The sequence below is a fragment of the Hyla sarda genome, chromosome 4, assembly GCF_029499605.1.
Source record: "Hyla sarda isolate aHylSar1 chromosome 4, aHylSar1.hap1, whole genome shotgun sequence".
Classification (NCBI taxonomy): domain Eukaryota; kingdom Metazoa; phylum Chordata; class Amphibia; order Anura; family Hylidae; genus Hyla; species Hyla sarda.
Window position 1 is genome coordinate 191,118,484 of NC_079192.1, and position 17,410 is coordinate 191,135,893.

Sequence of the window (17,410 nt, forward strand, 5' to 3'; positions counted from 1 at the left end):
GGTTGTATATGTTTTTCGGCATGTACAGTTTTGTGCATTTTATTTACCGTACACAAAACCGCAGTCTACGGTTTAAAAACCGTATACAGTTTTTTTTTTTTTTAACATTGAAGTCAATGAAAAAGGGATAGGTCTATGGGGGCATACAGTTTTTGGGATTTGTTTTTTTCTTGCACATGGCAAACTACACCTACTTTCCTTGGAATTTCAATAAAACAAGTGTTGATAAAAAAAAAAGTATACTTTTTTTTGCAAAAACTGATGCAACCGGACATCTAAGTTCAGAAAGCATACTGTTTTTATAGCACATACAAGAGATGAGCGAACTTACAGTAAATTCGATTCGTCACGAACTTCTCGGCTCGGCAGTTGATTACTTATCCTGTGTAAATTAGTTCAGCCTTCAGGTGCTCCGGTGGGTTGGAAAAGGTGGATACAGTCCTAGGAAAGAGTCTCCTAGGACTGTATCCACCTTTTCCAGCCCACGGGAGCTCCTGAAAGCTGAACTAATTTATGCAGGAAAAGTCATCAACTGCCGAGCCGAGAAGTTCGTGACGAATCGAATTTACTGTAAGTTCGCTCATCTCTAGCACATACGTTTTTATATACGGTTTTAAATTTACAGCACATGTTTGCATACAGTTTAATCAGTTTTTAAGGCATACGTTATGCAAAAAAAATTGCGTTATGCAAAGCATTATGGCAAAATTGTGATGTGAACGTAGCAACAGTCCAATTGCTCATACTGTGTGGCTGCCAACATTGATACATTAGTCTCCAATTTTACAATCAATCCCAGAAATAACACTACCATATAACTGAATATATGGTCTGGAGAGATTATATACTTGCAATGGTGCTCATGGTAATACACACGACAATGCAGATTACATCCTTATTGTCTAGAGCAGTGTTTCCCAACCAGGGTGCCTCCAGCTGTTGCTAAACTACAACTCCCAGCATGCCCAGACAGCCTTCGGCTGTCTGGGCATGCTGGGAGTTGTAGTTTTGCAACAGCTGGAGGCACCCTGGTTGGGAAACACTGCTCTAGAGACTGCAGCCCACAGGTAAGGGTTGACGTCACCGTAAAGCACGCCTGGATTTGGGTGTCGCAATGAATAAACTTCCTCCGGTGTACAGCTGATAAGCGGTCACTTCGTGCAGTGCCGTGTTTCCGGGTGGGGAGGTTTGGTGCTGCACGGTTCATCATGGCGGCAGAAGCCGGTGGAGGGGAACCGCTGGTTCGGTTCGTGAAGCTGAGCGGCAGAGCAGCAGGTGAGGCTGGCGGAGCCGTGAGGGTTGGTAGGGAGTAGCGGGACGATGGAGCTCATGGTGAGCGGATGCCTCCGGCTGCTCCAGGGCAGGATGGCACAGGCTGATAGGTGTCCTAGTGACCTACCATCTCCCATACAGCGATGCCGCCAGCCGAGGGGGGCGCTGCTGCTGGGACTGACCTGCCCACACCTTTTGAGTTTGCTGGCCTAAATAAATGTGAATAAAAATCGTCAGTTTCCCATAGCAACAGTCATTCTAAATGACATTTTTCTTTGCTCTGATTGGTGACAGATCACCTGACACTTTCCCCCAGCAGTATTATCTACAGACTTTGTTACAGATTCAATACTAATGCCACATAGGACTTAACCATCGGCCCCCCACAATCATACAATTGTCCTATTGGTGCGACACACTTCTAAGTTTCTGTAGCATCCCCACTTAAAGGGGTACTCCGGTGAAAACCTTTTTTCTTTTAAATCAACTGGTGGCAGAAAGTTAAACATATTTGTAAATTACTTCTATTAAAAAATCTTAATCCTTCCAGTACTTATTAGCTGCTGAATGCTACAGAGGAAGTTCCTTTCTTTTTGGAACACTGATGACATCACGAGCACAGTGCTCTGCTGACATCTCTGTCCATTTTAGCAACCGTGCATAGCAGATGTATGTGAAGGGCAGCATGGTGGCTTGGTGGTTAGCACTGCTGCCTTGCAGTGCTGGGGCCTTGGGTTCAAATCCCACTAAGGACAACAATAAATAAAGTGTTATTATTATGTCAGCAGAGAGAACTGTGCTCGTGATGTCATCAGAGAGCATTCCAAAAAGAAAATAATTTCCTCTGTAGTATTCAGCAGCTAATAAGTACAGGAAGGATTAAGATTTTTTTTTAATAGAAGTAATTTACAAATATGTTTAACTTTCTGCCACCAGTTGATTTAAAAGAAAAAAGGGTTTCACCGGAGTACCCCTTTAAGATCACTGGATGGAGGGGGATCTCACTTCTGAAGCTCATCAGCAGCAATGCAGGAGAATATCTTAAAACACTATGTGTTACCCATTAAGAGACCGTATAATACATGGTTAATCCAAGTCCTCCAGAGCACAATACGCTTTGCAGTTGCTCTGACTAAGGCAGCATTCACACCTTGTTTTCAGCCTACGGTTGCCAGATCTGGCTACTGGAGGGAAAAACCGGGCGCTCCCATAACCCACCCGGACCGGACATTTAAAGTAAATGAGACTCTGGTCGCCTCATTTTTGACCCGTATCCCGTTTTGTGACCGGACCTAAAACCGTAGTATACTGCAAAAATTAGCCGACCAGAGTCTCATTAAAGTAAATGGATTTCAGCACCGGTCTGGCTGGGTTATGGGAGTACCCGGTTTTCCTCAGCCGGATCTGGAAACCGTAGGCTGAAAACGAGGTGTGAATGCTGCCTAATGGGGGTAAGGAGGCTTAAAGAGAACCTGTCACCATGTTCACTGCAGCCCAATCCATAGGCAGCATGGATGCCAGATACAGGCAGCACTAGGACTTACTCTGTAATACTTGAGCATTTGGGAGAATTCATAGTTAAAATGCTGCCAGGACCAAGTAGTCCTTGAGGAGGTTCCTGGTGGTTGCTCACTGGCCCTAAGTGACATGCTTTCTGCCTGGCAGTGTATTGAGAGAGACTTGTGTCTCAGGGCTGGTGGGGATCAGCTGCAGGGACCACCTCCTGTGACTACTCCCTCCAAAGGACCGCTTCTATCTTCAGTGAATTGCACACTGGAGGTAGGCCTGCCTGGTGAATTTGATCATTCATGGTTGCTGGGCATGAGTGCGCTAGTGCACAATTCACAGAAGATAGCAGCAGTCCTTCAGTGGGACCGGGTGTCAGACTGAAAGTACGTATTTAACTTGCTGACCCCGCATCGGTCTCCTGTCCACCCGCACTATAACCCAGTGTATCGGATGACCGTTTTCCTTTAGAGAAATCCTATTTGTAAAACTGCCTGTGGTTTGGGAAGAATAAAGCAGGTGACAGGTTCTCTTTAAAGGGCTACTCCGGCCCTGAGACATATCCCCTATCCAAAGGATAGGGGATAAGATGTCTCAGCGCTGGGGACACCCGCAATCTTGTATTCGCCACCCACCTGACTCCACCCCTGTGTGACATCACCCCCCCTGTCCCATCCCTGCTATGCAAGTCTATGGGAGGGGGGCGTGACGGCCATCACACCCCCTCCCATAGACTTGCATAGCAGGGGTGAAGTCACACAGGGGTGGAGTCGTGAAGTCACCATACTCCGGCCCCGTGGTCGCCCGCCGGCTGTTTGTGAGCTGGCACCGCGGTGTGCAGCTCGAACAGGTGGGTGGCGAATACAAGATTGCGGGGGTCCCCAGCTGCAGGACCCCTGCGGTGAGACATTTTATCCCCTAAGATAATCCCCTAAGATAAGATGTCTCATGGCCGGAGTACCCCTTTAACAGCATATGGCAGTTAAGTATGAGAGGAGCTATGATTGGATGAAGCTGGACATTTATTTACCATAAGGAGTGCAATAGCAAAATTTAGTTTTAATGAGTGACCATTTAAGCACCAAAGACCAAGGTACGCCCTACGTCCTAGAATTATTTTGATATGCTGCTGAAGCCACAATGACAATAAAAAAATAAAATAAAAAACATGCCTACCTCGCTTCGTCAAGGATCTCTTGTGAAGTATTCTGGTTCTTCACTAAACGTTCAGGCTGCTACTTCCGAGACAGCCTGGTCTTGGCAGTGACAGGTTGCTTAGCCAATCGCTGACTGCACTGGGATAACACTGTGGCTGGTGACTGGTTGAGCGGGCTCTCAATACAAAGACAAGTCTGTTTCAGAAGTAGTAGCCAGAGCATTCAGCAGGGAACTGGAAGACTTGGTCAGACCCGATTTCAGACCCGAACATAAATCGTGTGAAATCGGATGCGGATTTCATACGCTTTTAAGTTATAAAATCGTATACTCAAGTCTAATGGAGAAATGGTGATGTGAACGCAGCCTTAGCTAGGCTGTATCAGTGGATTGCCATTTACACTGTGTAATGCTATACCATAGGCATAGCATTATACAGTGATTGCTATCTAATAGTAATTGCATATAAAAGTCCCCTATGGGGACTGAAGAAGTGTAAAATAAAGAAGCCTCTAAAATTACCTCCTCTAATAAAAATAAAATCACCCTTACTTTCCCATTTTACAAAAATAAAATAATTAACATATTTGGTATTGCCATGTAACAACTATTAAAATATAAGGTTTTATTCAGTGCGGGAAAACAATATAAACGTAAAAAACAAACACCAAAAATTAATACTGCGGCTATAGGGGGATAAGATGTCCTGGGGCAGGAGTACCTCTTTAATAAAAAAAAAAAGCGAAAAAGAACCATTTTATGCATACCAATTCTGTTAAAAAAAATAGCTTTCTTTTTTTAAGTAGTACAAAAATAGAAAAACTAAATGAGTATTGCTTTAATCACATTGACCTACAGAGTAGGGATCGACCGATATCGTTTTTTTAGGGCCGATAGCGATTATCTGCGGAGGTTAGGGCCGATAGCCGATAACTTATACCGATATTCCGGTATAAGTTATCGGCTATTTACCCCCCACACCGTTGCAGATCATTGATTTAAAGTGGGCGCTTTAAATCAATGAACTGCAGCGGCTTTTGCGGTACCGTAGACCGCCGCCGCCACCCGCTTCTCTCCCCCTGCCTGTCCGGGGGTCCTGAGTCCTATCGCACCACCCCGCCCCCATTGCCTCCCCCATCCCCGGTTTTATAATTACCTGTTCCCGGGGTCCACTCTACATCTGGCTCCGGTGGCGTCCTCCTGAGCTGTCACTTTGCGCACTGACGGTGACGTCGCGTCACTCGTCATTGCGCACAGCGTAACGCAGGACTCAGCAGGAGCCAGAAATAGCGTGGACCCCGGGAACAGGTAATTATAAAACCAGGGATGGGGGAGGCAATGGGGCCGGGGAGGTGCGGTGGGGGGTGCGACGCGGGGTGGGTGGGGGGAGGGTCGGCGGGCGTTGGGGCATTAGCATATCGGCAAGGTAATTGCCGATACCGATAATGCCCAAAATCGTGATTATCGGCTGATATCGGCCAAACCGATAATCGGTCGATCCCTACTACAGAGTAAAGATAATGGGGGAGATTAATCAAAACCCCTCCAGAGAAAGTTGCTGAGTTGTCCATAGCAACCAATCAGATCACTTTCATTTTTCAGAGGCCTTTTCAAAACTGAAAGAGATCTGGTTGCTATGGGCAACTTAGCGACTTTTCTTTTGGACAGGTTTTTATATATCTCCCCCAATGTATCATAAAGTGCACTGTGTAAAAACCAAACACCCCTCAAGTTTTTTTTATTTTTTTATTTCCACTCCAATAATTTTTGGGTTTCTTTTCACTCTACAATTTATGGTGAAATGAGAGGTATCCCTACAATACAAAAAACAAGCGTCATGCCTCCTGAAGAGAGGAGGAAAATGATTATGCAAAATTACTAAATGGCTGTGTCCTTAAGGCCAAAATAGGAAGTGTCCTTAAGGGGTTAAAAATGTCCCTGTGGCCCCAGCAACATATACAGTATACATAATTCTAGGATCTGGAATATTACTGTAAAACATGTGAATGGGGCTCTAGCTAGCCTTGTAGTGTACATGGCATCATTTCATAGTCAAATTTACTGATGAATTGGAGTTTGATATTTCTGATACTATAATGATATGGTAGTAAAGCAGTGACATGAGGAGACAGTTTCCTAGTATGTCTAGGTTTAGCTGTCCTGTAGTTGGGACATGCCTCTTACCGCTAAGCACTCCAGCCCCCATGTTCAGAGATTAACTAGTCTAAGGTTGATTCAAAAGTTTTCCGCAAATTTTCGTTTTTGCTTTTTCCTCCTTACTCTCAAGAAATCATAACGCTTTCAATTTTGCACCTACAGACTAAGGATCAACCGATATTGATTTTTTAGAGCCGATACCGATGACTAGAGATGAGCGAACTTAGTGATTCCATTCGTCACGAACTTCTCGGCTCGGCAATTGATGACTTAGCCTGCATAAATGAGTTCAGCTTTCAGGTGCTCCCGTGGGCTGGAAAAGGTGGATACAGTCCTAGGAGACTCTTTCCTAGGAATGTATCCACCTTTTCCAGCCCACCGGAGCACCTGAAGGCTGAACTAATTTACACAGGAAAAGTCATCAACTGCCGAGCCGAGAAGTTCGTGACGAATTTACTGTAAGTTCGCTCATCTCTACCGATGACCTGTGAACTTTCAGGCCGATAACTTATACCGATATTCCATGCATTTTAATAAGGGCTCATTTCTTTTGCGCCATCATCTGTAGTTTTTATAGGTACCATTTTTGTTTTGATGGGACTTTGATTGCTTTTTATAAAAAAATTTATGGTATATGAAGTGACCAAAAATGCACAATTTTGGACTTTGGTATTTTTTTACATGTACGCCATCGACTGTGTGGTTTAGATAACCTAATATTTTAATAGTTCAGACATTTACGCACACAGCGGTACCACACGATTATTGTTATGCTTTATTACATTATTTTATTTAAAAAATGGGAAAAGGGGTGTTATTAAATTTTTTTTAAAGGGAAGGGGTTAATGAACTTTTATAAAAAAAAAAAAAAAATAATAATAATAAAAATAAATGTTACACTGCAAGGAGGTGAGGACCCTCCCATCATCCGGTAAGCTGATCGGGACATCACAATTTTTGTCGCAATAGTCCTGATCAGCTCCGCTGAGCTGCCGGGATTCTTTTACTTTTGTTTTACACATTGCAATCAACTTTGATCGTGGTGTCCAAAGGGTTAATGCCAGGCATCGGCCAAGTCGTCCATGCTCTGCATTAGCCGTGGGTCCTAGCTGCCCGTAGCAACCGGGACCCACCGGGTTTAACCCGTTCTCTGCTAGTGAGAACGGTTTAAACCCGGTAAACGGGACTAGTCCCTGAGTCCTTAAGGATCGGGGATGCAGGGCTTATGCATACGCCCTGCGTCCCCAAGAGGTTAACATAGTGGTAAATTTTTGTCGATACTTGCATCATTCCTTGGTGTAAAATTCCAAAATTTGATGAAAAATTTTAAAATGTTGCATTTTTCTAGCTTTGAAGCTCTCTGCTTGTAAGGAAAATACATACCAAATATATTGTATTTGTGAATCAATATATAATTTGTCTACTTTATGTTTGCATCATAAAATTGACATGTTTTTACTTTTTGAAGACATCAGAGGACTTCAAAGTTCAGTAGCAATTTTCAAATTTTTCACAAACTTTACAAAATCTGAGTTTTTCAGGGACCAGTTCAGTTTTCAAGTGCATTTGAGGGGCCTTCATGTTACAAATACCCCATTATAAAAACTGCACACCTCAAAGTATACCAAATGACATTCAGGAAGTTTAACCCTTTAGGTGTTTCACAGGAATAGCAGCAAAGTGAAGGAGAAAATTAAACAAAATTTCTTTTTTACACTAACCTGTTCTTGTAGACACAGTCTTAGAATTTTTACAAGGAGAAAAATCTCCCCAAAATGTGTAACCCAATTTCTCTCGTGTAAGGAAATACCTCATATGTGAACGTAAAGTCCTCTGTGGGTGCACTAGAGTGCTAAGAAGGGAATGAGCGACAATGGGATTTTAAAGAGTGAGTTTTGCTGAAATGGTTTTTGGGGGCATGTCACATTTAGGAAGCCCCTATGGTGCCAAAACAGCAAAAAAAAAAAAAATGCATGGCATACTATTTTGGAGACTACACCCCCTCATGGCACGTAACAAGGGGTACAGTGAGCCTTAATACCCCACAGGTTTGTGGACAGGTTTTTCCCCCCAAAAAATTTACAATTTTTACAAGAGGTAATAGGAGAAAATGCCCCCCAAAATTTGTAACCCCATTCTTCTCTGCATGGAAATACCCCATGTGTGGATGTAAAGTGCTCTACGGGTGCACTACATTGCTCAGAAGAGGATGAGCCACATTTGGCTTTTTGAGAATTTTGCCCAAATTGTTTTTGGGGGCATGTCGCACTTAGGAAGCCCCTGTGGTGCCAGAAAAGCAAACAAAGGCCCCACATGGCACACTATTTGGAGAAACAACACCCCTCAAGGAACATAACTAGTGGTACAGTGAGCCTTTACACCCAACAGGTGTTTGACAGATTTCCTCTAAAGTTGGACGTGAAAATGAAAAATAAATTTTTTTTCTTTTCACTAAAATGTTGGTGTTACCCCAAATTTTTCATTTTCACAAGGGGTTATAGGAGAAAAAGCCTCCCAAAATTTTTAACCCTATTTCTTCTGATGTAAAGTGCTCTGCGGGCGAACTACAATGCTCAGAAGAGAAGGAGCGCCATTGGGCTTTTGGAGAGAGAATTTGTTCGGGATGGAAGTCGGGGGGGGGGGGGGGGGGGGGGGGAGGGAATGTACGTTTACAAAGCGCCCCCCCCCATGGTGCAAGAACCCCCCCCCCCCCCCCACACACACACACACATGTGACCCTATTTCGGAAACTACACCCCTCACAGAATTTAATAAGGGGCGCAGGGAGCATTTACACCCCACTGGTGTTTGACCGATCTTTAGAACAGTGGGCTGTGCAAATGAAAAATAAAATTTTTAATTTTCATGGACCACTGTTCAAAAAAATCTGTCAGACACCTGTGGGGTGTACATGCTCACTGCACCCTTTGTTACATTCCTTGAGGGGTGTAGTTTTCAAAATAGGGTCACGTGGGGGGTCCACTGTTCTGTGGGCTTTGTAAACACACATGGTCTTCAATTTCAGAGACCTTCTCTCCAAAAGCCCAATGGCGCTCCTTCTCTTCTGAGCATTGTAGTGCGCCACAGAACACTTAATATCCACATATGGGGTATTTATATACTCAGAAGAAATGGTTACACATTTTGGGGGGCTTTTTTTCCTATTACCCCTTGTGAAAAGAAAAATTTGGGATAATTTTAGTGAAAAAATTAAAAACATTTCATTTTAAACTTTAACAAACATTCTTCAAACACCGGTGGGGTGTTAAGGCTCACTATACCACTTGTTACGTTCCGTGAGGGGTGTAGTAACTATCAGCAACCCCTGTGCAAATCGCCTCAAATGTATATGTGCTCTCACTCCTGAGTCTTGTTGTGCGCCCGCAGAGTACTTTACGTCTACAAATGGGGTATTTCCGTACTCAGGAGAAATTGCGTTACAAATTTTGGGTAGGGCTGGGCGGTATACCGGTTTATACTGAATACCAACATTTTTGTGCTGCACAATATGAATTTTAACCCATACCGCAATACCGGTTTGGCCCCTCCCCCTCGGAAATGAGTGAATGAATGAGCCCAGCGCTGCGCTGTCCCCACATCGGGGAACTAATCACAAGTCACCCGCGAGTGCTGTTCTGCCCCCCAATTAATGATCAGCCCAGCGCTGTCCCCATCGGGGTAAATACTGATGTCACCCGCATGCGCTGCCCTCCTCATCCTAATGTTTGTTGTGGCCGCCGGCGCTGACACTCTATACCAGTGGTCTTCAACCTGCCGACCTCCAGATGTTGTAAAACTACAACTCTCAGCATGTCTGGACAGCCATTGGAGTTGTAGTTTTGCAACATCTGGAGGTCGGCAGGTTGAAGACCACTGCTCTATATTGTGTGGTATCCTTATGCCCGGGCTGCAAAAAATAAACAAAATAAACTTTAACTCACCTCCCGTTGGTCCGGTACCGGCCTCATCTGCTTCCTAGTGAATGGAACGTCGGACAGCTGTCAGCCTATCACCGGCCGCAGCGATGTTCCACCTCGAGCTCTGGGCGGCTTCTTACATGACAGTGGGCTCAGCCTAAGAAGTCGCCCAGAGCTCGAGGTGGAACATCGCTGCGGCTGGTGATAGGCTGACGGCTGTCCGACGTTCCCGTCCCTAGCGTAAGGCCGACGTCGGAACATGCGTGAGTTTATTTTGTTTACCTTGTGTCTGCACCGGCGGCGGCAACAAACAGCACGAGGAGGGCAGCGGGTGACATGTGAGTATTTCCCCGATGGGGGCAGCGCTGGGCTGAAAATTTTTGTGGGGGGGGGGGGTGGGGGGTTGGGGCGCAGAACAGCGCAGCGCTGGGCTGAAAATACCGTGATATGCAGATTTGGTCACACCGCCCAGCCCTAATTTTGGGGGTCTATTGTTCCTTTTACCTCTTGTGAAAATGAAAAGTATGGGGCAACACCAGCATGTTAGTATGAAAAAAATAAACAAAATTTTTTTTTTTACAATAACATACTGGAGTGGACCTCAACTTTACCTTGAAAGGAGAAAAAAACCCTCAAAATTTGTTAGGCAATTTCTCCCAAGTACGGAAATACCCCACATGTGGCCCTAAACTGTTGCCTTGAAATATGACAGGGCTCTGAATTAAGAGCGCCATGTGCATTTGAAGCCTAAATTAGGAATTTGCATAGGGACGGACCCGGATGCTGGAATTAGACTTGCCTCCGACACCAAAATTACCCTACGGCAGTGTTTCCCAAACAGGGTGCCTCCAGCTGTTGCAAAACTCCCAGCATGCCTGGACAGTCAATGGCTTTCCGGCAATACTGGGAGTTGTTTTGCAACAGCTGGAGGCTCTGTTTTGGAAACAGTGCCATACTAGACATTTTTTATTGGGGGAGGTTAACTGTGTAGGGGTATATGTAATGTTTTTATCCTTTATTTTGTGTAGTGTTTTTAGGGTACATTTACACGGGCAGGGGTTTACAGTGAGTATGAGCTGCAGCGGAAAATCTTGCAGTGAGAAACTCACTGTAAACCCCCCACCCGTGTGAATGTACCCTTTACATTCACAATGGGGGGGGGGGGGCGCCAGCTGTTGCAAAACTACAACCCCCAGCATGTACGGGCTGTCAGTGCCTGCTGGGAGTTGTAGCTTGCAACTGCTGGATGCACTTTTTTTTTTTTTTTTTTTTTTTTTTTTTTTTTTTTTCTTCTATGAAGGTGTCCAGCAATTGCATAACAACCACCCTCAGCATGCACAAACTACTAAAGGGCATGCTGGGAGTTGTAGTTATGCAACAGCTGGAGGTACACTACTGCAAGTCCCAGCATGCCCCTCGGCTGTAAGTGCATCCTGAGTGATAGTTTTGCAACAGCTGAAGGCACACTGGTTGCGAAATGCAGTTTGTTCCCTAACTCTGCGTTTCGCAACCAGTGTGCCTTCAGTTATTGCAAAACTTACAGCCAAAGGGCATGCTGGAACTTGTAGTTATGCAACATCTAGAGGCACACTACTGCAACTCCCAGCATGCCCTTTGGTAGTTTGTGCATGCTGGGGGTTGCTATGCAATTGCTGGAGTCACACTTTTTCATAGAAAAAAATGTGCCTCTAACAGTTGCCTTACTACAACCCCCGGCATGCACAAACTACCAAAGTGCCTTCTTTTTTTTTTTCCGGGTCACCAGGGGATCAGATTGACCCGGAATCGTCGCAAATTCACAATCTGAATGAATCAGCGATTTGCAGCGATCGCCAACATGGGGAGGGGGGGGGGGGGGCTGGTTAGTTTGCATGGGGCATCCTGGCCGGTCCTTGTGCGGTGGGGACCGGAATTCCCACGGGTGAAAAGGTACGCCCTGGGTCCTTAAAAACAGCTTTTACAAAATCCCATTATAGTCTATGGGATTCTTACATTTCCAGTCATAGCCTGTTATTAATAATGGACGTTATTTTGTGACGTGAGAAATAGTGCATGCACTATTTCTCCCGTTACCTCTCCCGTCACAAATTAACGCCCGTTATTAATAACTGCTATGACAGGTTACAACAGGTAATGTAAAAATCCCATAGATTATAATGGGTAGGGATCGACCGATATTTTTTATTTATTTTTTTTAGAGACTATACCGATAACCTGTGAACTTTCAGTCCGATAGCCGATAACTTATACCGATATTTCGTTGGCAGTATAGTTCCCCACATTAGGTTGGCAGTATAGTTCCCCTACAGACATAAACAGTGTATGGCTGGAGGCTGTATGTCTGTGTACTGCCCTACTTCAGTGCTCTGACCACCGCTCCTCTGGTCCGGCCATAGCAGTAGGTCCCGGGACTGGAGGAGCGGTGGTCTGAGCACCGAAGCTGATGTGCCGCTGGTCACTTACCATGCTAGCCAGCGCGCGTCTTCCACCTCCATGTTCCGCTCCTCAACGCCTCCGTTGCTATGGGCACACGCACGGGACGTCATTAACGTCTCGGCATGCGCTCTCTCCCGGCGGTCCCTGCGTTTTTAAACTTAACGCAGGGCCGCAGAGAGTTGACGGGGGGCATCCCTGTGTCCTGAAATTTTTTGGGGGGAAACAGGGATGTATCGGCATTATCGATAACTTACAAAATCGTGAATATCGTCCGATAATATTGGCCAATCAGATAATCGGTCGATCCCTAATAATGGGATTTTGTAACTGCTGTTTAACGGCCCTTTTTTAATGGTTTTGTTAGCGGGTCATTATAAACGGATCTTTAAAACTTAGAATTCTATAATGTGAAAGCAGCCTAAGCAGTGACAGCCCACTCAACCAGTCATCCTGCAGTAAGACACTTATCCCCTATCCTGTGGGATATAAAGCTGTGTTAGAATAAGGTTCCCTTGGTTGCTCATAGCCACAATCCACAGCTAGGCTTTCAGGGCAAATTAAAGTAATAGTCCGGTACGGACTATTCTTATTCTATCCTGCCCGGGCTGCAAAAACCGTGAAAATAAACTTTCTCTTACCTTCCTACGTTCCCCCAGAGCTCCGCTACAGCTGATCGGTTGGCCGGGCTGTCTTTTTCCTACTTCCTGACATCTCTGTCCATTTTAAGAACTGTCCAGAGTAAAAGGAAATCCCCATAGCAAACATATGCTGTTCTGGACAGTTCCTAAAATGGACAGAGCTGTCAGCAGAGAGCACTGTGCTCGTGATGTCAGCAGAGAGCTCTGTGTTCCAAAAAGAAAATAATTTCCTCTGTAGTATTCAGCAGCTAATAAGTACACGAAGGATTAAGATTTTTTTAATAGAAGTAATTTACAAATCTGTTTAATTTTCTGCCACCAGTTGATTTAAAAAAAGATAAAAATTTCACCGGAGTACCCCTTTAATGCAGAATCCATGTAGAATCAAATAAAAATAAAAAAACTATCCTAAGGGTCCAAATGCCATCAGATGTGAACATAGCCTAATAAATAAAATAGAGAGAACTATCATATGTCTTTGTTCATTGTTTCTTTTCCAATTCTAAGCTACCCCTGCTTCAGTTGTGAGTATCTACAGATGTCTCCGCTGCTTACATAGCTATTGGTGGTGTTTATGTGACTTGGATTTTGAGAGCAGACAGATGACTTAGTTACCTGGAAAGTTGCATAGAGAAAAAGTTCAATAGAGTGGCAAATAAATTTCATTGTTGGGGGGGGGGGGGGGGGATTTATATCACCCCTGAAATTTTTCCACAATGTTGAAGTATTTCTCACAGAAAAGGATTGCACATGTTTATTCCCTTTGTGTGTATTGGAATAAAAAAAAAAAAAAAAAACACACTGGACATAATGTCACACCAAACTACAAATATGAGCTGGACACAATTATTGGCACCCTTAACTTAATATTTGGTTGCACACCCTTTGCGAAAAAATAACAGTTTGACCACTCTATCTTTGCAAACTGCTCCAGGTCTCTCTTCTTGGAAGGGCGCCTTTTCCCAACAGCAATTTTAAGATTTCTCCACAGGTGTTCAATTGGATTTAGATCTGGACTCATTGCTGCCACTACAGAACTCTCCAGCGCTTTGTTGCCATCCATTTCTGGCTGCTTTTTGACTTTTATGTTTGGGATCATTGTCCTGCTGGAAGATCCAAGATCCAGGGGTACGGAAATTTTATAAAAAACTACTTGTCCACGGGACTAAAATGGAGCAAAATCTGCTTGTCCCTCATGACGATCCACTTGTCCAGGCCAATTTTCGCTTTTACGCTCAAATTTTTTCCTCCTCGCCCTATAATAGCCATAACTACTTATTATAAGGATACCTTTTAATTTTTAAATAACATATTCTCCGAACCAAAAAAAAATTATATATTTGGGGAAGTGAAATTGGAATAGTAAAAGATAATTTAGCAGATTTGGTGGTTTTCTTTTCTACGCCATTTACCTTGTGGTTGAGGTAACATGTTGTTTTATACTTTAGGAGCCTGATTACACCAATACCAGATTTGTATCGTTTACGTCATGTTTTACTAATTCAGGACTTTTTCTAATTTTTTTAATTGCCATTTTTTAACCCCTGTAGCTTTATTTTTTTTTCCGCATACCAGGTTGTATGAGGGCTAATTTTTTGCGCCATAATCTGTTTTTTGTATCGGTACCATTTTGGGATTGATCTGACTTTTTTAATCGCTTTTTTAACTTTTTTTTCTGGGATATTATAAAAATTGCAAATCTGTGGTTTGGTATTTTTTTTACATTTACCGTACGGGATACATAATGTTATATTTTCATAGGTTGTACAATTACGCACGAAGCGATACCAAATATGTTTATTTTTATTATGTTTGCATGTTTTTATATAGGAAAAGGGGGTGATTTGAACTTTTAACATGGAAGGGGTTAATGCAGCGGTCTTCAAACTGTGGCCCTCCAGATGTTGCAAAACTACAACTCCCAGCATGCCTGGACAGCCAACGGCTGTCCTGGCATGCTGGGAATTGTAGTTTTGTAACATCTGGAGGGCCACAGTTTGAAGACCACTGGGTTAATGTGTGTCTTTCAAACTTTTATTAAAACTTTTTTTTTTTAACACTTTATTACACTTATGAGGAATCATTAGATTCCTCAGACAGATGAATAGAGTTCTATTGAACTCCATTGATATGTGTGCTCTGTGATCCATTGATAGAGGCGGGTCCAGCCAGGATCTATCAATGACAGAGCCACGTACAGCAGGGAACAGAGGTAAGCCCTCCGGCTACCTCTATAGTGGATCTCCCCCCGCGATCCACCCCACTAGCCCACCAGGGAGCATTCACATGTCCCTTTAGACGCCGCTGACAGCTTTGACAGCGGCAATCTAAAGGGTTAATAGCCAGCCGCGGCAATCGCCGCATGATGGCTATTAGCGGCGGCCCCCGGCTACTGAGAACAGCCGGGGGCTGCAGAGTATGGAGCGGGCAGGAGTCCGGAGCCCGCTCCATACATACTGCAGAGCACCGCAAGCATCTCCCCGTGCAGACGCGTCTCCTCCCCTCAGCTCTCCGAAGCTACAGCTGGGGGGAGTGATGGCAGAGGACGCAGGTCTGCACGGGGAGCAAGAAGCCACGCCCCCTCATCTCCCCCCGCACGTCTGCAGAGCAGGGGAGAGAATAACATACACAGCTTCTCATCTCCCCTGCTCTGCTTCGGAGGACACAGGTTTTTACAGCCGGGGGCTGCAGAGTATGGCGCGGGCAGGAGTCGGGTGCCGGTTCCATACAGACTGCAGATCGCCGCTGTGCTTGTCAGGTCCTGCCCTGCTTGCCCGAAGCCGGGCTAAGGGCCGGACAAATTCACCTGCCCGGTGCCCGAAACTGCTTGTCCCGGGCGTCGGGCGATAGAATTCCACATCCCTGAAGATCTCAGACGCAAACCCAGCTTTCTGACACTGGGCTGTACAGTGTGACCCAAAATCCATTGGTAATCCTCAGATTTCATGATGCCTTGCACACATTCAAGGCACCCAGTGCCAGAGGCAGCAAAACAACCCCAAATCATCATTGAACCTCCACCATATTTCACTCTAGGTACTGTGTTCATATTTCTGGACTATGCTGCGTTGACACCTTTCACCAATTTTTCTCTTCCGTCCAGGCCCAGGGAGATTAGCTACAGTGCCATGGGTTGCAAACTTCTTGATAATGTTGCGCACTGTAGACAAAGGCAAATCTAGGTCTCTGGAGATGGACTTGTAACCTTGAGATTGTTGTTTTTCCACAATTTTGGTTCTCAAGTCCTACAGACAGTTCTCTTCTCCTTCCTGTTGTCCATTCTTAGTGTGGCACAAACAGACACACAATGCAAAGACTAAGTGAACTTCTCTCCTTTTATCTGCTTTCAGGTGTGATTTTTATATTGCCCACACCTGTTACATGCCCCCTGGTGAGTTTAAAGGAGGATCACATGGTTGAAACAATCTTATTTTTCCACAATTTTCAAAGGGTGACAATATTTTAGTCCAGCCCATTTTTTGAGTTTGGTGTGACATTATGTCCAATTTGCTTTTTATTCCTTTTTTTTTTTTTTTGTCTAAGGGAATAAACGTGTCTAGCAAAACATGTGTTGCTGCAATCCTTTTCTGTAAGAAATACTTGATTTTCTAGAAAAATTTCAGGGGTGCCAACATTTACGGCCATGACTGTGTGTTTATGCTAAAAAAAAAGTAAAGGGAACACTAAGATAACACATCCTAGATCTAAATGAATGAACTAATTGTATGAAATACTTTCATCTTTACATAGTTGAATGTGCTGACAACAAAATCACACAAAAATTATCAAATTTATCAACCCATGGAGGTCTGGCTATGGAGTAACACTCAAATTCAAAGTGGAAAACCACACTACAGGCTGATCAAACTTTGATGTAAGTCCTTTAAAACAAGCAGATCATTGATTTTAAGTGGGCGCTTTAAATCAATGAACTGCAGTGGCTTTTGCGGTGCCAGAGACCGCCACCCGCTTCTCTCCCCTGCTTGTCCTGGGGTCCTCCTGCGTCCTACCGCTGCCCCCCTCCCCCTGGGCGGGGGATTATCGGCAAGGTAATTGCCGATAACGTCCAAAATCGTGAATATCGTCCGATAATATCGGCCAAACCGATAATCGGTCAATCCCTACTCAATAGTGTGTGTGGACTCTACGTGCCCGTGTGACCTCCCTACAACGCCTGGGTATACTCATGATGAGGGGGCAGCTCCTGGACAGTCTGTGGTGCAACATGGCATTGGTGGATGGAGCAAGACATGATGTCCCAGATGTGCTCAATTGGATTCAGGTCTGGGGAACGGGTGGGCCAGTCCATAGCATCAATGCCTTCCTCTT

General features: G+C 44.5%; 1 protein-coding gene across 10 annotated transcripts in view; it reads left to right on the top strand.

Annotated features, from left to right (window-relative positions):
• Positions 1-17,410, top strand: part of KLHDC10 (kelch domain containing 10) — a 71,072-nt gene that overhangs the window by 11,780 nt on the left and 41,882 nt on the right. For 6 of the 10 annotated variants that reach the window (XR_008892581.1, XR_008892582.1, XR_008892583.1 and 3 more), the window contains exon 1: positions 1,097-1,275. The exons of the other annotated variants lie outside the window; for them this stretch is intronic. Coding sequence is in view for 2 of the 6 variants with exons in the window: in XM_056573153.1 (XP_056429128.1) it covers positions 1,209-1,275 (67 nt within the window). In the remaining 4 variants the exon portion in view is untranslated. Of the gene's footprint in view, positions 1-1,096; positions 1,276-17,410 lie in introns of those variants that run through there. 10 annotated transcript variants of the gene reach the window in all.